This window comes from Myxocyprinus asiaticus, chromosome 3, assembly GCF_019703515.2.
Source record: "Myxocyprinus asiaticus isolate MX2 ecotype Aquarium Trade chromosome 3, UBuf_Myxa_2, whole genome shotgun sequence".
In the NCBI taxonomy this organism is placed as follows: Eukaryota; Metazoa; Chordata; class Actinopteri; order Cypriniformes; family Catostomidae; genus Myxocyprinus; species Myxocyprinus asiaticus.
In genome coordinates, this window is record NC_059346.1 from 20174294 (window position 1) to 20196162 (window position 21869).

Here is a 21869-nt window from a genome sequence, read left to right on the forward strand (position 1 = left end):
GTGTGCAACCAGGACGCTTGTGATTGGTCGAGCAGATCCGTCCATTAATCTGATTGGCCTGTAGAGCATTTAACGTGTGACGTTGACATCCGGCATTCCGCAGAAAAAGCAGAAGGAAAGCAGCTGTGGGTGCTCGCTGATGTGAGATGAGATCACCCGAACCGGACAGATTAGAATAGAAATCTTGGTCTAGTTTCATCACGTCACTACTACATTAACACGGGGAGCCTTTGATTTCGTATGAGCATCAAATAGGGAGCACATGTTGACAAGTTTAACTCAGCTGGTCGAGGCGGAGGCAGGTTTTGAGGGACTCTAGAAAGGGCTGAGTGGACCGAGTGTTCAGTTAATGGGAATTTCACGTTTGACTAATCAAAAATAGTGACTGCACCGGATCACCAAATTAAAGCATTCCTGCATTCACCATCACTGCCAGCAACGGGACCTTCTTACACAGGTAGACCGAGCTAACCAAATAGTTTATTTCAGCGTTCTCAATTAAGCTCGCGCTTATTAAATGATGTGATTTGAACTGAGAGAGGTACGTGTCATTCGCTGACACTTTCTGGTCTTATTTGCTTTTTATCGTCTCTTATGCAGTGTATAACTAAGCAAACCATGAAATCAAATATTTATGTTTAGTGTAAAAGATAGAATTTGCATTATTTAGGAGCAGGTATCTAATGTTTTATTGTAAAGGTTTGGTTATTTTGTAGACTGTTTACGTGTGGTTTAGGTGACTGTATAAACGGCGCTTTAGGTACTAAACTGTCGTCTCATGTACAAGAGAAAACTTGTCAATTTTTTTGGACTATATGAAGCTGTCTTGTGGGTTACGGATGATACTGGCTTTTTCCCAGTTTTGTGAAACATTGGATATTCCAAGTCTACCTTTTTAACCTCCTTTTTTTTTTCTCCAGAAAAACCACCTTTATTTGTCACCCAAATGAGGGTGTTAGTCATCTGACAGCCACAACTCGTAAATATAGTAGCTTAGTCTGATCAAGGATATCAGACGCATCAAAACTATCTTGAGGATAAAGTCTTGACAGTCATTAATGACGTCAATTTAGCTTTAGTATAGCAACAGTTTCCCCTGCATAATTGTGGATAAGTCACTCATCTGTAGTACCATTTCAAAGCGTAGAATCTATAGAATACCATTACTTTTGCATTTGTTACATAAATTAACAAAAAGCATAAAAACCTCTGCTTCGCAAATGAGCGCCACCCTGAGATTCATAAGAATATGAATATAAAAGTTTTTCACCTAGCGCTAAAATAGACAAGTCATATATCAAATGAAAGTGATCGTTCTTTGAAATGTGACAATTTATTTTGATCAAATAAATTGTACTATCTTTAAGGACCCACTAAATAATGCAAATAATTCCAGGCGCATGCTGCGCATACAGAGCACGTGCGGTTAAAGCTATACCCAAAGTGTACAGTACTTCGGTTGTCGGCAATGCTGATCGGTATAGTATGCGTGACGCAAATGTCGTCATCAGCACAGTCTGCGCTGACTGTCCGCGCGCGGCCCAGATTTTCTCAGGAGTATGCGGCAGCCGTTGACTGTACTAAAGGAATGACACAAAGCAGTCGTAGTGTGCACGTGTCGAATGCATTTGTATTCGCTCACAGTCAAATGAGTATACTTTAAAAGGCAACGCAGTCGACCCGGTGCGATCCGATCCAGAATGCAGAAAAACGAAGTATACCCGGGCCTAAAGGCCAATATATACTTCGTTTGGCTGCATTGCTGATCATTCCGCACACAGTATTTACGATGCAAATTTCATCATCAGCACAGTCCGCGTGGACTGTCTGTGTGCGTTCAGATTTTCTCGACATGTGGACAGTCCTTTTCTGTGCCCATCCATCATTGGCACATGCACCTGTTGTTGACTGTACTTCAAGCAAGGGTGTAGATCATGGTATAAATATTGGGGGGGTTGTACTTGCTTGTTTTGATTACTGGGGGGTTACCTGCCCCCATCCCCCCTGGAAACTACGCCCCTGACTTCAAGAGTATCACAAAGCAGTTGTAGTGGGAAAGTGAATGTGTTTGTATTCGCTCATGGTCAGAAGAGTATATTTTGAAAGGCAATGCTGCTTACCGGGCATGATCCAATCCGAAACGCACAAAAACGTAGTATACCTGGGCCTTTAAAAAAAATCAAGCCTTACATGTTTAGTGCTGTAGCACTCTGCTGCTAGTTGGTCTAGTTTCATCACGTCACAAATCACTTTGCTGATGACAAAAATTGCGTCACACGTTCTGTATGCAGATGCCTAGCGTCCTCGTCTAATCGAAGTGTCCACCATTTTTCCTCAACGCGGAAGTGTTCCACAATTCGACTGTTTTCAGTTTACGGTCTCCAGTGTTTTCACTCACATCGACGTATATTCTTACAGGGTAATGTAATGTTTAAGGTATTACATTAGTAAAGATTGTAAAAAAATAAATAAAAATATGCCGATACTTCACAGAGTCAAGATGACCATTTTTTTTTTTTTTTTTTTTTTTTTAAAGAGACAGTGCCTCACCTCTGAATTTGTAGATGACATGAAGTGATGTCATTAATTTTGATATCATTAATTATTCTGAGTTATGACAGCCAACAACTGCACAAGTTGAGCCTGAAATTCATTTTTACACCAAGTAACACTTAAATGGTGGTTGTTCTCCTCTGGATTGCTCCTTTTGGCAGTTTTTACTTACCATCTCGAGACCAGAAATAGAAAAAGGGCAATTAGAATCATCATGGCGCCGCCCAGTGTTTGCTCAGGAAAACTGTGGATACTTTGGGCTTAATCCGCCTCTTCACTATCTCCCACATTCACATACGACTGTCGTATTTCTCCCCCTAATGGCAATCGTGTTGAATTGTCATTTTGCTTGCAATGGATTTCATTAATGGAGGGGGAAGCTTCTATAGATTTTCTTCAGAATGATATTAATGTGTGTGATTTTGTTCACACACAATCGCAGATGGATGAATTCAATTAAATTCAAGATTAATATTCATTCAGTTTTTATTATTAAAGTAATATTTATTATTCATACTTTTTATAGTTGTTATTATTATGATGATTGGCAGCAACAACAACCATAATTCAGCAAAAAGGAAGCAGAAATTCATAGATGTGCTTTTAAATATGTAGGTTGTACATTTGCAGAAACCAGCCGAAGCTCAAATCAGATTCGAAAATGTCGCATCCGGAGATGGTCGCAGCCCCCATTCAACACTCCATTGGAAATGAATGACTTCCATTCTATCTTCTGTCATTTGTCGGATGCAGTGAGCATTTGGGTTGCAACCTAAATTTCAGATCTGTACTGTATAATGTTTTTGTCTTGTGGCTAAACTTTTGAAACGGGGCATTAAACGTTTATGGATTGGCCCTATTCACTATTCCATTGTAAGTGCATGACTGTAATCGTGATTTTTCTTTTTAATGAGGTACGAGTTGTTTTTTTGGAAATGAATACTATGCCACAAATGCTGTCGCTTGAGCTTAAGTTGTATTTAAAGGAATAGTTCACCCAAAAGTGATAATTTACTTGCCTCATGCCATCTCAAACTCGTATGACTTTCTTTCTTCAGCAGAAGACAAAGATATTTTGGCCTAAACATATTTATACAATTCAAGTCAATGGGGACCCAAGTTCACATCATATCGCAATCCAAATATCTTAGTTTGTCTTCCACAGAAGAAAGACAGTCATATGAGTTTGAGACGGCCTAAGCATTCCTAAATGATGAGAGAACTGTAATTGTTGAGTGAACAATTAAGGAATAGGTTATTCAGTCTGCATATTAACTCATCATGGGGAAACTATTATGGTCGGTCTTCTTTGGGAAATACATTTATTTGGGGTGTCTGCTTAAGACATCAAGACACATCTATTTTTAATTATTTGACCTTTATGTTTTCACTCCACTCATTTGCCAATCTGTTTTGTTCTTCCCCCTCAAGTGAAAGATGAATCACCTGTCTTTGAGTGAGCTATGCTGCCTCTTCTGCTGTCCACCGTGCCCAAGCAAAATCGCCTCCAAGCTGGCCTTCCTTCCCCCGGAGCCCACGTACACCTTGATGTGTGACGAGAGTGGCAGCCGATGGACCCTCCACCTCTCCGAGCGTGCGGATTGGCAGTACTCTGCCCGGGAGAAAGAAGCCATTGAGTGCTTCATGATTCGGACATCTAGGGGGAACCGTATTGCTTGCATGTTTGTGCGATGTTCTCCCAATGCACGTTATACGTTGTTGTTTTCCCATGGTAACGCTGTGGACTTGGGCCAGATGAGTAGCTTCTACATTGGCCTGGGCTCCCGCATCAACTGTAACGTGTTCTCATATGACTACTCTGGTTACGGGGCAAGCTCAGGGAAACCTTCAGAGAAGAATTTGTACGCTGATGTGGATGCGGCTTGGCATGCACTACGAACAAGGTGAGGAGAGTATGCCTGAAGGTCACATAACTTTGGAAGCTTTTTGAGGCTGCTTTTTTCCTGCTGGTTTCTGCTGAGGCTACTTTTTTCTAATTTTGTTATTTTCCCCGAGATCCACTTATAATATTAGTTTTTAGCACCAAAAACAGTCATAATTTAGTAATATATGATCATTTTAAACCTTATCTCTGGCCCTCTGTCTGAAACGCTCAGTTTACGACTCCGTTCCCCTTTAAGACTTCAATATAAGTATTAATATACGTATTACTCCAACTGAGCACCAGTTTGCGGGGCCAAGGGATCTGTGATGTAAAAGTAGGCATTGATGTTTTGCTATGGAGGCAGTCATGCATTAATGAGTCCCTGTGTGATGTCACAAGGTTGCGGAAGTAGAGGGCAAAGCATTTTTTCAGCTTTGGTTCAATAAATGTTTTGTTTTTTTTGTTTGTTGTTTTTTTTTTTTGCATTGAGGAGGAAGTTTTGAGTTCTAAAACTTACAGTATGTTTTTATAGTACAATGAACTCTTATTTATCAAAAGAAGGTACATTTAATTCCTCATGTCATGACCCCTTTCACATTTGTAATGCCTCTCCATTGCATTTATCCAGTCACACTTACCTCTCTATACACCTCTAAGCTCTATGTTAAAAATTGCATTAGATAATATGTTTTGGCCAAACATACTACCCATCTACATGTATATGTATATCTCTGTGGAACTCACTACCAGTAGATCAGTTTGGACAGTTTACCCCATTGCAGGTCTAGCCAATGTTTCGATTTGGTCTTTGGGCCAAACCTCAGATGGTTTTAGTGGTAGTAGATTTGTATGATCTCTTTACTTTAACAGGGTTATCTGCCATGTCTTTGTCCTCCTCCGATTCCCAAGGGCTTGGGCGATATATTTAATATGGACTCTACCCCTTGGGCCCCATCCCCCCCCCCATCTGAGTGTGCTATGCCTCTTTCAAATGGTTGGGGGAGGAAATTGTGCTACTCAGATAGACTGCTTGCGGAATGTCAATAGTTATTTTTTGGTTCAGACTGTAGTTTTGTTTAGATTTAAGTGTGCAGCAAAGGGAAGTTTCATTTCTTCATAGCTGAATCACACTAGCTCAACCTCAAATTGAAATGTTTTTTTCCAGTAGCAGCTGGGTATTTGTCAGATGGCAGATACATTTACTGTATCATGTGCCCCAATATCTCATCTGTACATCAGACTTTTTTGTGCGTGTTGACAGTGGTTATGGATCGTGAGAACTTAGTTCTGTTAAGTATGTGTCCTCCAATGAGGCAAGATATTGCAGTGTCGCTGTTCATGCAAGAAAGAAAGAGAAAGACACAAAGGCTTTGTTTTCATGACCACATTAATGTTTTGAGTAACTGTGTGCATGTGTGGGGGTGTGTTAAACTGCGCTTTTGCTGCTGTGCACGCATGCATTCATGTGGTGTCAAAGTACAGCTGATGCTCTGAACTGAGGCCACACTGTTTAGACGTATCACGTCCCTGAGGGATAGGACGTACCTCATAAAGCAGTCCCCAAATTCTTTTTTGGTCACTCCCAGTGTTCCCGAGCATTACCAAATCAGCCACAGAAGATAGATCAGGCCAGGCCACCCCTCACAAGGACACATGGATACAGATAAAGCCCTTTACTCAATACACGCTTTACTCAACTAATCGCAGAAAAGGTGTATCAAAAATAAGATAATTCTCCTCTCCAACTGTAATTATAATCCTGAAATTCTCAAACAAATTTGCGCATAAAGCTACGTTTATTCTTGACATGTCAACTAGGGTTGGGCAATATAAGAAGAAAAATTATCGAGATTCTTGAATTTATTTGGTGGATATACCACAATTATAACATTTAAATGGAAATTTGATTGAAAAATATTAAAAAAATGAATGTCAAAAATAATGGTAGACCTTTCGCATTAGAACACTCGTTCGGAACAATGCAGTGTTCTGTATAACTACGATATGGTCAGTACTCGATAATTTGTACCAGTTGACATTTCTACCGGCATATTGTTTTAACCGGTATATCGCCCACCCCTAATTTCAACAAACAACATGGAGAAAGAGCTTTTAGTAATTTTTGCACTGATATCCACAGAACGGGAAAAAAATTAAGTAAAAGAGACCAAAATGTGGATGAGACATTGGCAGCACTTTGATGTCTCTTTTTTTTTTTTTTTTGGCTCCCACTTCCCACTGCATCGCTCTCTTCTTGCACTCTCTTTTGCTTTCTTGAGGGACAGTGTGCAAACCAGACAACTGGACCAGTTTGAAAACTGCGGTAGCGTCTTTGCCTAGTCGCAGTGGGTCTCACGAGTGTGCACACTTGAAGAGCGTTGGCTATAATACAGGGCTTTTTTTTTATGCAGACTCAAGCCCCAGTCACACTAGGCTTTGAGCATGCGAAATTACTTTGGACATTATACAGAGTTTAATGTCATATAGGAGGGCTTATGGATTTTTAAAGTGTTAAATATACCATCTGCTCACTTTCAACAATAAAAACACGCAGCTTTGAAATATGTATTCTTTGTATTGAGCCAAGAGATCAGTGTGTGACTTTTCCATCTTCTATCAGTCACATGTCTTCAAGTCATCTGAATTCGCAGGTCAGAATTCGCCAAGCTTGAACTTTTGTACGCAGTGGAATGTACAATTTCTATGCATAAGCTTGAGTGTCTGGTCTACCACGGATGGGTTTTAATGGAAGTGAACGGAGTATGAAGTGTTGGATGACCATTGCTTTAAAAGATCAAAGTGCCACAAGCTTGAAGTGTGTGCTAGGTTTGAAACTGCTGCTGAACCAGTCTGACTGCCACTGTAAAAGACTTTAATGATAGCTGACATCTCCTTTATGTTGGACCTTTACTTTATCCCATGTTTTTCCTTTCATCATCTTATGCTCCTTCACAGTATGCTTATGTTTATGTGTTTGTGCCAGTGTGCATATCTGTTTTAGACGGGTGTAGGAGTTAAGTAGACCACCTCATCCAAATCTTCTTATATTTCTGTAAAACAGAAATATGTTTCTGCTGTGAATTTCCCCCTTGTTCATAGAAAACCATTTGTCCTCCTCTTCTTTTCAAGTGAAAGCTTTCAGGTTAAAGGTCTACTGCCTTGGCACATTTTGGCAGGCCACCATTTCGTGCACCGCCTTCCTAAGCATCGTTGTCCACATTTTCCAAAGGATAATTGGCATTTTAATCTCATTCTGTCAACGCCGGCCAGCATTGCTGGTTCTTTTTTTATTAAATTATGCTCAAATAGAGGATTGCATCATTTTGAGAATCCAGATTAGAGCGAAAGAGAGGAGAGAAGCTGCTTTTTATAGCCGTAGAAATGTAATTAATGTCAAACGTGATGTAGTGTCCCCAAAACCATTTAATTGAAACGCACTCAACAACAGCGTGAGACTTCAAAACAATTTAAATACAATTTGTGAAAGGATGATTTGGACTTGAAATTTGCAGTTATTTTTTGGCTCCCGTGTGGCTCTGACCGGGTTGCACTGTGATAAACTGTGTTTTTCCATATGTGTTTCTCCATCTGTGGAAGATCTTTTTTTGTTTTTTTGCTGTTTGGGTTTTGACTGCAATAAACCATCACTTAAACAATCCTCATCTGAGCAGCTATCATAAAGAGCACCTGCCTTTTAGGTGTCTTGAAAATATTTGCCTTGTAAATTCTCAATTTGATCTCGATAGACAAGACAAGATTGAGAGTCCTTATCAGACCGTGGTGATTGGCCCAGCGAGGCGTATATAGCACAAAGCTTTTTCTGTCACCCTTTTTTTGGATTGCCAGCGCTGTGTGGTGAATGATTTGCAATCGCAAAAAAGCCGCTTTCATGTTTTTATGAATTTATGATTGTATGCCACTAAATCAGTAAGCTTAGAGTGAATATTACTTTCATTTTCAGGGTTGCCATATATTTCAGTCATATGTTTCAGAAACAATTGAAGACCGGAGGTTCCCAAAACTAAACTGTATGTCAGAGAGCCTGGAAGAAAAGACATGGTGACTATGTCACCATGCGAAATTGTGCATAGTTGAAACCAACCTGGCATTAATCAGAGAAGGGCAGACACACCTTTCTGTCTGCTTAGCCAGGTGATTCAGTGTTGAAACATCAGGTGGGGCTTTTCAAACGTACACACACAGAGATCTGTGTTAACTGCTTGCCAGAAGAGCGGATGGTACAGCAAACTCCTGAGGCAGCATGAATGTCTTTACTTGGGCCAGGTTCTAATCTAAGGGGTTGGTCCGGATAATGCCATCTGTTATCACAGCAAGCTATTGCAGTAAGCTTGTTTTTGTCTGTTTATATGTGTTTACAACCAGGCACTTTGACTGTCGGTTTGCATTAATGGTTTAAAGGTATAGTTCACCCAGAAACGAAAATTCTGTCATCATTTACTTGCCATCACATCATTCCAAACCTGTATAGCTTCTTTTTCCCAAGGAACACAAAAAGGAGGTGCTCTAAAGCTGCTCTGTCCCTGGTCACCATTCACTTTCATAGTCATTCTGTCTATTTCATACAATAAAAGTGAATGGCAACCAGGGATAGAGCAACTTGGACATTCTAAAAGATAACTCCTTTTGTGTTCCATGAAAGAATAAAGTCAGATTACAGGTTTGGAACAAAATGAGGGTTGAGTAATGACAGAATTTTCATATTTGGGAGAACTATACCTTTAATACTGTGGGCAAAGATGGAATCGGGCAAGTTCTACCAAGCAAAATCATAATCCGATCACCCACATCACAGTACCATCTGGTGTTGTCTTGAAATAATAAGCCAGGAAAACTGTGTTGAAGTGTATTGCGTGCAGTCATCTAAAAGTCTAAGACAGTTCCGGTGTGGAAGACTCAGAAAGGAAGCGGCAAAGGAAATGCCATTGTCTAAGAGAGAATTCCCCCCACCCCCCTGAAGTCGGTGACTATGATGTCATCGAGGAAGCGCCATAGCAACCGGCAGTAGTAGCTGTTTTGAATGAGACCCCCTCCCCTCCTGAAGTTTTATAATGACTATTGTGTTCGTGAGTATTTTTGGAGTCGAAGCTCTCTTGAGGAGCCTGTGAGAATTTTGTGTCCATCTTTCATTGAGCTCGGCTCAAAGTCAAATATTGATTGGTTGCCTAGCAACTGATTCCCAGTGAAACCTGGAAGGACAGGCTCAGTTGCAGTCATGGCAACATTGTCCACCCAGGAAGTGAAAAGAAACTTCCTGATGTTGTCAAATGACAAGCAAAGGGTGTTTACTAATTTTTTGTATTTAAGGCTACTTTGTCCATGACCTACATTAAATTAGTAAATGTAATTTGGTCAGTTTATTGCACATGTTGGTTTATTTTGTTGTCAGCAATTGTACTATGATACGTTGATATGGGAACAAATAATACTTCTTAATTATCTTTATAGTTGCTTATATGTGGAATTGGCGGCCTGTAAGATAAGGAAATTAACTTAAAGAAAAACACAACGGCAAGTAATTTGTTTAGTGTTTTAGAAAATCAGCAGGTCTGTAGCGGGGCCCTACCTTCTCTTTCTAAAGCTGGCTAAGTGAAAAGACATTCAGAGTTCCCCTGAGCATGAATCAGAGAGAATGTAGCCCCCTTGAAATCCTGAAGCTGTGCTTAAATTGAAAGCCAAAACATAATTCTGAAGCAGAGCTTAGTGTCACTTCTCCTTTTTCTCATTCTTGAGCACCCATTCTGCCTTTTCTCCAAAACACATTCCACCTTCTCACATGATCACACAGGTTAATGTAAAATCATGTGAACTGTCCCTTTGGACTAAATTGATTGATTGTATTGGTCTCAACGGTCCATTTTATACTGCAATCTAAGGGAGCCTAGTATGAGATAGGAGTTTATCTATTTAGTGGGACATTAAGCAGTTTGTTTGTTTGAATGTGCATGAGCATGGAATATATTCCAAATACTGACAAAGGTGGCCAGTAATACATTAGGTATGTAATCTGCTTGTAATTCAAAGTAAATATTTACATTAATTTTGGCCAAACCATACAATGCTAATTTTCAGTTACAGCCTTAAACCAGTTCTGTTACCTTCTATTTGCCACCAAGTCACTAGACCAACACCTTGAAAGAGAACTGAAAGCAACATTCAAAGCATATTACAGTACTGGGTAATTGGAGATTGGGCACAGTACAATACCTGGTATAATTTGTTTTTTTTAGTGCAAAGGTTTCACAATGTTTTTTCCTCTTAAGGTCTATATGACCTACTTAGGGAGTTATTTATGAGTTTACGTCTCAGGTCCATGATCTCTTCACCCAGACGTTTCTTTCGGTGGCAGTGGAGTCAGCTGACTATGCCCTTTATAACATGGTATGAAATATGCATACAGCGTCCCCATGGTTAATCAATCTATGCTCACTCCTTTCCATGATATTCAGAGATGTGTTAATCACGGTCTGGGATTGTCAATGTGTGCTGCTGACATGAAAACAGCTGTTCCTACCCAAACCCTAATCTGTACAATACAAGAGAAAAATGTTAAACTGGTCTGAGTTCAAGATACTTCGATTCTTGCATCTCAATTGACTCTTTAAGAAATCTTCTGATCTCATGGTTATTAACTACAATCAACATTAAATAAATTCCTCATTATTATGCAGTGTGCTGATGTGCAGTCACTGCTACCATCAGGTGCACTGTTCTCCGGTTGCTGTGGAGCATACTCTTAAATGCATATAAATGTGTGCATATATACGTTTGCACATTTGTACTCTTTCCAAATGATATCAAGGAATTAATAATAATAATAATAATAATAAACTTTGGCTGTTTATTACATAATGTAAATGTATTATATATTATTTATCAAATAAAATGGCTGTGTCATTTATAATCATATATTTGTAAATTGCAATTCTTGTTTTTGAAATTCCTGCACGTACTTAATCCGTAAGGAACTTCCTTTAAATAAAAAAATAAAATAAGAATAATAAAAATAAAACCTTTTTCTATTTATTTTTATTGATTTTTAATTATTTTTACTTTTGCTCTTGGTTCTGTACTAGTCTGGCTTACTCTTTAAACTCTGTATTGCTCAGTGTTGGGTAAGTTAATTAAAAATAGTAATCCTCTACAAATTACTAATTATTTCTCTAAAGATGACTTTACTTTTTCAATTACATAATTAGTAATCACATTACTAATTACTTTTAGGTTACTTTCTAAAACATTTTTCTGCTCAAATTCAAAATAATATTTCTTGTGCATTGTTACACACAAGTCATACATTCAGCACCTCACATTTCTCCTTCAATGACTCGGGCCATAATTAATGTATTCTACATAAATAATGTAGTAGAAATAAGCATAACCCTACAATGTACTTAAAAGTAATTAGATAAATTGAAAGTCAGTAACTGTAATCAGATTACAAGAATTTAAAGGTGCACTCAGTAACTTTTGTCTTTGTGTCATCTTGGACTTACACTGACACCTAGTGGCTTGGATGCAGTATCATTTAAAATCAAAAGTTTTCAGTTCCAGATGCCATTGTAGAAATGTAGTATTCACATTCAGCCATGATTACTTTAATCAATGAGTGAAAGTGTCAGTTAACATGATGGTTACTGAGATTAAGCGAGTAATATTTGGCTGGTCATGTGATTCTAACATGGCAGCCCCCATGTGTGGACCATTTCCATGTAGAATAAAGCAGCTTTTATAAAGTTACTGATATGACTGGAGTCTTAATTTTAATGCGAGTGGTCATGATTTCCTAGATATATTGCAAAATTACAATTCATGTCTTTAGGAGTTACACTTTTTTAATGAGGAAAAAAATGACTGATTGCAGCTTTAAAATGTAATTCATTACACTTTTTTTTAAACTAAAGAAATTCGATTACAGTAACTGGATTATACTGAATACTGGTATTGCTATAATGTGAATATTGTTGTCTCCTGTAGCAAAATTACTTATTTGTAAGTCACTTCGGATAACAGCTGGGGGGTATTTGGGGGGGGGGGTCATATGAATCATATGTGTGTTTGAAGTCTCATTAGATGATGACAATTTTCATTTATGTGCAAAATATCCCCTATAGCAGTCTCTTGATGAAATGTATTGGAACAGAAACTGTTGACTGCAGGCAACTCGACTTACAGGAAAGGTTTGATTAACCGCTCCCTGTTCTAGTACCCGCTTTTAAATTTTGGCTCACGCCTGTGCATTTGCGTAAAAGTAATAACAGTTAATTGGCCAATTGACATTATGTAATGATTTAGAACAGACTTTCTTAAACTGCTGGCATGCAGGCTAACCACAAACCATCAGAACACCCTCCAGTTTCCAAATGCAAGAAGGTCTGATGCATTGATGTGAAACTAAGGACAAGTTTGTCTGGTAAATAGAGGTTACTCAACCTGTACTGTTCCGGTTCTGATCAAAGCATCATAAGAGAGAGTGGGTGTGTTTTAACAAATCCTTTGAATGTTCTAGGTATGGTATCAGGCCGGAGAATGTGATAATTTATGGCCAGAGTATTGGCACGGTCCCTTCAGTTGATCTGGCTTCTCGCTACGAGAGTGCTGCGGTCATCCTACACTCCCCTCTGACCTCAGGCATGCGAGTGGCTTTTCCGGACACCAAGAAGACCTACTGCTTCGATGCATTCCCCAAGTGAGTCTTTCTTTCTCTCTTACCTTGGACTTGTTTAATATCTTCCCTTCTCTGCTTCACTGTTTCTCTTCACATTTTCATTCAAATGATAAGTTTCTTTGGGCAGCCATATTGTAGCTATAGAAGACTTCTCCTTGGCTCATCCGGTTTGCTGCCCCCAAAGCCATTACTGTCATTGGGTGCCCTCTAGTGACAAATATTTTAAAACAATGTTTTGTTGTTAAACCAATGCTAATGGACCAACATATTCTCTAACATGGTCATGGATTTTTATTTATGATTAGAAATAATAATAATAATAGAGTAATTAAATCAAACTTTAATGTATTATTTTATTTTTTTGTTGTGATATTTCACCCAAAATTAAAATTCTGTCATTTACTCACTTTTATGATGCTCCAAGCCCATATGACTTTCTTCAAAAGGAGAAATAGCTTATACATATAGCTTGACATTGTTTCTTCCTATTTCATTAGTAACACAAGCAAATACCAGATCCACATCTACACATGATATTTCAAAGCATATTATGGTGATTCATGTGTGTACTGGACTCATTTTGTTTGTGTTTGTCTCTTCAGCATTGATAAAATCTCTAAAGTGACCTCTCCGGTGCTGGTAATCCATGGTACGGAGGATGAGGTGATTGATTTTTCCCATGGACTGGCCCTGTACGAGCGCTGCCAACGGCCTGTGGAGCCGCTCTGGGTGGAGGGGGCCGGCCACAATGATGTAGAGCTGTATGGACAGTACTTGGAACGCTTGAAACAGTTTGTAGCCCATGAACTTGTAGACTTATAAATGGACTTCAAGATTAGGACTCACCAGTTAGCAACTGTGAACTTGACTGCATTTATCGTGTGTGTGTGTGTGTGTGTGTGTGTGTGTGTGTGTGTGTGTTTCTTAATTATTGAGTTGCACTGCTCAGTGGTGTATAGAAGATGGGAGGAGTGTCCTTACTGCCTTTCTTAGGGGTGTATTTGTTTACCTGTAGTGGTGTGAGTGAGGGGTCAGCTGATTCAGTGGCCCGATGGAAGTTTCTGCTTGTGTCTTGATACTGTGTACTATAGAATGAAACCCATTCCATTTAAGTCAGATTTTTGTCTTTTGATTTTGCTGTATGCCTGTTTTATAAGACCATGTGGTGAACACAATGAAGTACTCTACAATGCAACAGATGCAACATTCTGACACAAAACATTTGCCATACAGGTGATGCCAAATACACACAGAGTGTGTGTGTGTGTGTGTGTGTGACTTTGATACATTACTGTTTAAAACATCTCTGCTTAAATGTGTACACGTTATGTAATTTCGTTTTTATTTTAGTTATTTTTGTATTTTCCAGTGTTCTACATGGCAACACACATACTCTTCTATACTTCACTTTAAAATGTATTATCCTCTGTTGACAATATGAAAGTAGTATGTTTTAACTTTCAAATAAAGAAATACACTTTGAAATAAACACTTAATTGCAGCTTGTAAAAGCCCAAACTGAACACACATTCTGCTCAAGTACAACTCAGTGTCCGTATACAGTACTGTGCAAATGTTTTTGGCACTTAAGATGTTTCACAAAAACATTTGTCTTAAGATGGTTATTTATATATTCAGCTTTAGTGTGTCAATAGGAAAGATACATTTTAGACTCCCAAACATTACTTTTGCAAATAGAAAAGATTAGAATAGAAGAACAGGGCACTCTGCATGAGATGGCATTGCCCCCACAAAGCCCCCCACTGACCATCGAGTCCGTCTGGGATTACAAGAAGAGACAAGAACTGTGGCGAATTCTCCAAGAAGCTTGGAACATCCTATCTGCCAACAACCAAGAAAAACTGTGTCCAGATGTACCTAGTAGAATTGGGGCTGTTTTAAAGGCAAATGTGGCCACACTGAATACTGATTTAGCTTTTTTATGTTTACTGGACTTTGTATGACATGAAGTGATAAATGAAAACTATTTATGGCTTTATTTTTGAAGACATCACTATGCAACATTTTTCACAAGTGCCTAAAATTTTTGCACAGTACTGTACATATTTGTTATCCACAGATGACTCGTTTTTGCACTTTTTTTTATTTATTTTTTTAAGGAAAATAATATTGATTACACACTCAACACACCTCTTGATTCTGTATGGAATCATTGCTTTCTTTTATTAAAATTGTCCATTTATACTGTCTTGTGTATCAGATGAAACCCATATACAGAAATGCACAAAACTTTGTTGTTTTATGCCATGATAAGGCTGTTACTTTGGACTTCTACTGCTCAATTCATGCAGTAGCGATGTCAGAAGGTTTCTGTAGATAATCTAAGTTTGACTGAAACACACTGACTTGGTGATATGAGTTTGGATGGATGTGATTTATGTTTATATGTAAGGAAACAGAACAATTCTCTTAAATATATCTTCATCTCATTTGTTTGGATGGGTTTTTTTTTTTTTTTTTTTTTTTTTTTTTGAATGGCTGTACAATAAAACTGGTAATAATACCATTACTGATATAACTTGATTTTATTATAATGTATTGCTCAGAAAAGATTTTAACTGGTCAGACTGAAGCACAAACTGATATACTTCAATTTGTCCAGATGTGTTTTTCTTTTTTGTAAAAATGAAATTTGCTACACTGTGTGTAATAATGATCTTGACAATAGTTATAATTCAAAAATTTAAATAAACATGTATTTCAAAGACTAAAGAGCTAAAATAATTTAAATGAGTTATGTCAGTGACTTTATTGTGGGAGTCTTGACTGAAAAGATTTATTGTAGAAGTCTTTGCTGCCTCTGTTTTGTAGTTTTATAGCGACCTCTTGTGGACATAAATCAGAAATTATTATTATGATGTTGGAATTATGAAGTCACAATATTTGGCTACTTGTTATTAATGGTTAATATGGTTACTTGGTCATCAAGCAGATGCTAAAAGATTTACTGTGCCTTAATTGCAGGAACAACCTAACTGGGGAAACCAAGATATATGTCCACCGCTCAAAGGAAAATAGTAACATCTGTGTTAGCAGTCCATATACTTAACCAATAATATAGCTTTTAAAATAGATGTGTATATCAGTCAGTGTAGAAAGAGCTGTAAGATTTTACTGTACCTCTAAAGTAATGCAAGCTAGATTCATCTATTTTCTCTTCTTTTAGAGAGGCATGCTCGTAATTAACTCAACAACTTAACTGAATACCTTTTAACAGTGTTCCCAACCTTTCATATGTATCCACTTTTCACAACCACTTTTATGGCCCAAAGGTGAGCCTCAACTTCTGGGTTCTGTGACCTTTGAAGCCTGGGGCCTTGAACATGGAAGAAAACATGTGACCCATTCTCTTTAGGGTGGAATAATGTTTAAAGACAGACCTAAAAGGCACTTAAAGTGAGTTCAAAGGATTATAACAAAAAACAGGGCAAGATACTAAAGATGTATTACTATGTTAAAGCACTCTAGGAAATACTACTTTTGCAAGCGTAAGATCTTACTATATATATATATATATATATATATATATATATATATATATATATATATATATATATATATATATATATATATATATATATATTATTGTGTTATGGTCCATTTTTCTGTTCAGATACAAATCATAATTTCAACATTTACAGCAACTAGTGTACATCTAACAACCTCTAATTTCAGGGGGGCCTGGGTAGCTCAACAAGTAAAGACTCTTGGGTAGCTCAACAAGTAAAGACGGTTGGGTAGCTCAACAAGTAAAGACACTGACTATCACACCTGGAGTCGCAAGTTCAAATCCAGGGCATGCTGAGTGACTTCTTAAGCAACCAATTGGCCTGGTTGCTAGGGTGGGTAGAGTCATGTTGGGTTAACCTCCTTGTGGTCGCTGTAATGTGGTTCTCGCTCTCAGTGGGGCGCATGGTGTGTTATGCATGCATGGATGCTGTGGAGAATAGTGTGAGCCTGCACACATGCTACATCTCTGCCATAATGCACTCAACAAGCCACATGATAAGATGCATGGATTGACAGTCGCAGAGGCAACTGAGATTTGTCCTCCACCACCCGGATTGAGGTGTGTCACTACACCACCATGAGGACTTAGAGCGCATTGGGAATTGGGCATTCCAAATTGGGGAGAAAAGGGGAGAAAATTATAAAAACTAAAAAAATTATCATTTGCCAATTGGTATCATTAATGTACATAATTATTGTAAACCTGTAGCTATGGGAATATGTGGTGTTGATGAATGATGAACAGCTAATTCATTTACAAGTAATAACTGTCAAATCTACTTCACATGCCTAGAATTTCAAATGTATATATATATATATAAAATATATAAATGAGAAATGAGTTGCTACATTTAAAAATATTAATGTGATACATTGAAAGTAGAACCATGTTTTTTTTCTCAATGTTATTTTTTCCCCCCAAACAGATCCATAGTTCATTTACATTATGAATAACCTATATATGGAAATATATTAATCAAAGTTTCATTATATATATATATATATACACACACACTCACTGAGCACTTTATTCTACCACATCCCAAATGTGTTCTATTGGATTCAGATCTGGTGACTGAGAAGGCCACTATGTTTCATGAACATTGTCATGTTCATGAAACCAGTTTGAGATAATTTGCTTTGTGACATGGTGCATTATCATGCTGGAAGTAGCCATTTAAAGATGGGTAAATTGTGGCCATGAAGGGATGCACATGGTCAGCAACAATATTCAAATATGCTGTGGCATTCAAGCGATGGTTGATTAGTATTAATGGGCCCAAAGTCTGACAAGAAAACATTCCCCACACCAGTGTACCACCGCCATCAGCCTGGACTGTTGACACAAGGCAGGTTGGATCCATGGATTCATACTGTTGGTGCCAAATTCTGACCCTACCATCTGTGTGCCTCAGCAGAAATCAAGATTCATCAGACCAGGCTACATTTTTTCCAAGTCTTCAACTGTCCAGTTTTGGTGAGCCTGTGTCAGCTGCAGCCTCAGCTTTCTGTTCTTGGCTGACAGAAGTGAAACCTGATGTGGTCTTCTGCTGTTGTAGCCAATCCACCTCAAGGTTCGACATGTTGTGCATTCTGAGATGCTGTTCTGCTCACTGCAATTGTACGGAGTGGTTATCTGAGTTACCGTAGCCTTTCTGTCAGCTTGAACCAGTCTGGCCATTCTCCGTTGACCTCTCTCATTAACAAGGCGTTTCCGTCCGTAGAACTGGCGCTCACTGGATGTTTTTTTTTACCATTCTGAGTGAACTCTAAAGACTTTTGTGTGTGAAAATCCCAGGAGATCAGCAGTTACAGAAATACTCAAACCTGCCCATCTGGCACCAACAATCATGCCACGGTCAAAATCACTGAGATCAAGTTTTTTCCCCATTCTGATGTGAACATTAACTAAAGCTCCTGACACGTATCGGCATGATTTTATGCACTGCTGCCACACAATTGGCTTAGATAACCGTATGAATAATTAGGTGTACAGTTGTTACTAATAAAGTGCTCCTGAGTGTATATATGAATGTGCACAATGTAAGGTAACTAACTGTCATGATTTTAAAAAAATATTTTTTATGAAAGTCAGATTTGTTCATCACAATGTTGAATGGTATTGAAATTTATAATCCTGGGAATTACGCATTAACTTGTGCTTAAAGGAGTAGTTCACCCAAAAATGATAATTCTCTCATGATTTACTCACCTTTAAGCCATCCCAGATGTGTATGTCTTTCCTTCTTCAGCAGAACCGAAATTAAGATTTTTATAAGCACATTTCAGCTCTGTATGTCCATACAATAAAAGTGAATGGGTGCCATGACGCTGCTGACTGTTTGACGGTCCAAAAGGCATATTTAGGCAGCATAAAAGTAATCCACATTACTCCAGTTGATCAATGAATGTCTTCTGAAGCAAATCGATAGGTTTGTGTAAAAAATAAATTGATAATTAAAACTTTATTAACTTTAAAAAAACGCTTCCTACTACCAGGTCCAAATTACAACCAAATTAAGAGTTAGGTCATTTCAAATAGCAATACAGCGGTGGGCAGAAGCAATGATTTAAAGTTAAAAACATTTTAATTATCAATTTGTTTCTTACACAAACCTATTGACCTATCGAATTGATCGACTGGAGTCGCGTGGATTACTTTTATGCTGCCTAAATATGCCTTTTGGATCGTCAAACAGCCAGCAGCCTTACGGCACCCATTCACTTACATTGTATGGACAAACAGAGCTGAAATGTGCTTATTAAAATCTTCATTTGGTTCTGCTGAAGAAGGAAAGACATACACATCTGGGATGGCTTAAAGGTGAGTAAATCATAAGAGAATTATCATTTTTGGGTGAACATATTCTTTAAATTTCTACCCTGCTCCATTCAACGCAAGTTCACAAACCTCTGCAAAACCTTATGAGTTTTTACTCCCTCTCCAGCCTGCGTGTTATGCGCACGGATCCCCATTGGGCTGAAACTGGTACTTGTTACTACTAACTGTTGTAACAGTTATATTTCTCAAGGGGTCGCATGATGGCTCAGGATCCGAATACTCCAACGAGCCACATTCAAACCTTAGGACGTATTTTTGTCGCATCGGAGACATGTGTACTCTAAAAAGTATAATCATTTATATCTATTGATCCCAACAATTGACATACAAATTGATTTTTTTTTTCAGCCTAGCAATCTCTACAAATGAATAAAAAAAATATATAGTTGACCAATAATCACAAACGACTGTGATTGGTACATCCTACCAGCGCTGAGGAAAGGAACAGGTATCACATGACAACGTCGTCTAGGTGCTACTTTAACCACAGTTTGGACACATAAATAACGACAGTGAAACACTCTGATAGTCATTACATTGAAACTACACAATGAAGATTATTATAATGATAATCATTATGCAGACACATCGTTCCTGACCAATTAGAAACGGCCTATGGCCGTCAAGCCACGCCCGTTTGATAACATGACATCTTCCAATGTTCCTATTCTACCCACTTCTTCCATTTCCATGGCGTTCCCTGACTCTCAGAACACGCCTCTAATTTCACTTCCTCCGCGAGCCGCGCCTGGGACGGGGCTGGCTGATTTCAGCCCAGGAAAGAAAACATCATGATAAAAAAAGAGTAAAACACATTAAGCGCGTTCACCCTGTTGTAAAGCCATTTGAGTTGCTCGTGACTCTCCACGGTTGAGGTAGAGTAGCGGAGGAGCAAGGGAAGAGGTGACAGAGTATATCTGGCGAAAAGGTAAGAGGTCTTCTTCCTCCAGTGTGTCCATGAATAGGGACCCCCCCCCCTCTCCCCATACGGTAAGAAGGGCTTTCTATGGGTTTGCACGAATTTTGTGTCCTACATAGTGAGTTTATTTGGTGTGCTGGAAGACCTAATTCATGAATGAGACGAGAAAACAAAGTTAATGAAACTTTGTGGCGCGGTTAAACTTTAGATGCACCGCAATGTAACAAGTTGTAATGCCAGTCAGTTTTACACACATGGAAACAAAGTTTAGACAACAGCATTTTCTCAGTACAAGTTGAGCAGAAGTTGTTACATTCAAGATGATATATATTCATGTTCACTAATCTATTGTGCCATATTCTTAAACTATCAATTTTTAAATGTATTAGAGTCTTCTGTCTTTATCTTTGATAATTTATCTTGATTATTTTGTTCCATTGTGTATGTAAACGTCTCAAATATCTGAACGTGTTATTATTTACCACTCTTAGGTTCTGAGCATTGCCTGCTATTGTCCATTCACCCCCTTTGTCTATGGATTGATTGCTCATCCCTCTTTAAAATGTGATTTCATTTGTGCAAGGGGTAAAAACAAATGTGAAAAGGGGGGAGGGGACACATTAATGCATGGGTATTGATTATATCCCAAAAGAAGGGGGTGGAGCAGGTCGCCCTCTTATAAGGATTGCTACACCCCTGCATTTGTGACTGAGGACCTGCAGCTGGCCAGAGCAGGGTCTGGTGGTGGTGGTGGTGGTGGTGGTGGTGGTGGTGGTGGTGGTAGTAGTAGTAGTAGTAGTAGTAGTAGTAGTAGTAGTAGTAGTAGTACAGTTTTTATATTATCTGCCACTGTACTTTGCTTGATCAATTCAAGGAAGAAATAGTTTTGTAATATAATAAGAAATGGGGTATGGTTCAGCAATTGAAAAGGTTTTTCTAATGTTTAAAAGAGTAGAAAATGGATTTGTGATTCATTTTGGCCTGATGAGTCTAACTTGAGTTTATAAAAGCATTACTATCTGTTTGGAACAAGTGAAACCAAATTGTGAAGAATCTTTGGCCAGACACTTTTAAGTTGCTTTGAATGATGATTGAAGAATTTGGCTGTGGTGGTTATTGGTAAGCACATTGGTAAGTGTGACAGGTTTTATAGGGAGGTCTTGAGCCAGTGTCTGTTGTTCTGTGGCACGAAGTGGCCATGCGTTGAAAGACTAAGCACTTTTTTTCTGACCTTAATTGGTGCCATGTGTTTTGTAAATAACACAAAAATGTGAAAAACCACAGAAAGCTTACACTTCAAAGCACAGTGCAATGCCAGTATGAAATTGAGACCCAATCGAAAGTCGAAAAGGTTTTGTGCCAGGCCAGTTTTTAATGCCTGGTCAGGCTTGCGTCATTTAGTTTTGTTAACATTGTCGAGAAGTCCTTTTCAGGCACGTTCAAAAACATTATA

The 21869-nt window shown here is 38.4% G+C and overlaps 2 protein-coding genes across 3 annotated transcripts in view; both read left to right on the plus strand.

The window, feature by feature from the left end:
- Positions 1-119: 119 nt before the first annotated feature.
- Positions 120-15855, plus strand: LOC127426585 (alpha/beta hydrolase domain-containing protein 17B). The gene is made up of 4 exons (XM_051673488.1): positions 120-457; positions 3985-4457; positions 12966-13145; positions 13727-15855. Exons 2-4 carry the CDS (start codon positions 3991-3993, stop codon positions 13944-13946), a joined length of 867 nt encoding a protein of 288 aa, XP_051529448.1. The 5' UTR covers positions 120-457; positions 3985-3990; the 3' UTR covers positions 13947-15855.
- Positions 15856-20235: 4380 nt separating this feature from the next.
- The window catches only part of cemip2 (cell migration inducing hyaluronidase 2), a 38162-nt gene continuing 36528 nt past the window's right edge, over positions 20236-21869 (plus strand). For both annotated transcript variants that reach the window (XM_051671580.1, XM_051671590.1), the window contains exon 1: positions 20236-20425. The gene's annotated coding sequence lies outside the window, so the exon portion shown is untranslated. The remainder of the gene's footprint in view (positions 20426-21869) is intronic.

Excerpts from the sequence above, each read along its gene's own strand:
- LOC127426585 (XM_051673488.1), top strand. The coding sequence starts at position 3,991 with ATGAATCACCTGTCTTTGAGTGAGCTATGCTGCCTCTTCTGCTGTCCA. Across the intron at positions 4,458-12,965 it reads TGGCATGCACTACGAACAAG|GTATGGTATCAGGCCGGAGA; the intron begins GTGAGGAGAGTA and ends TGAATGTTCTAG. Across the intron at positions 13,146-13,726 it reads TGCTTCGATGCATTCCCCAA|CATTGATAAAATCTCTAAAG; the intron begins GTGAGTCTTTCT and ends TTGTCTCTTCAG.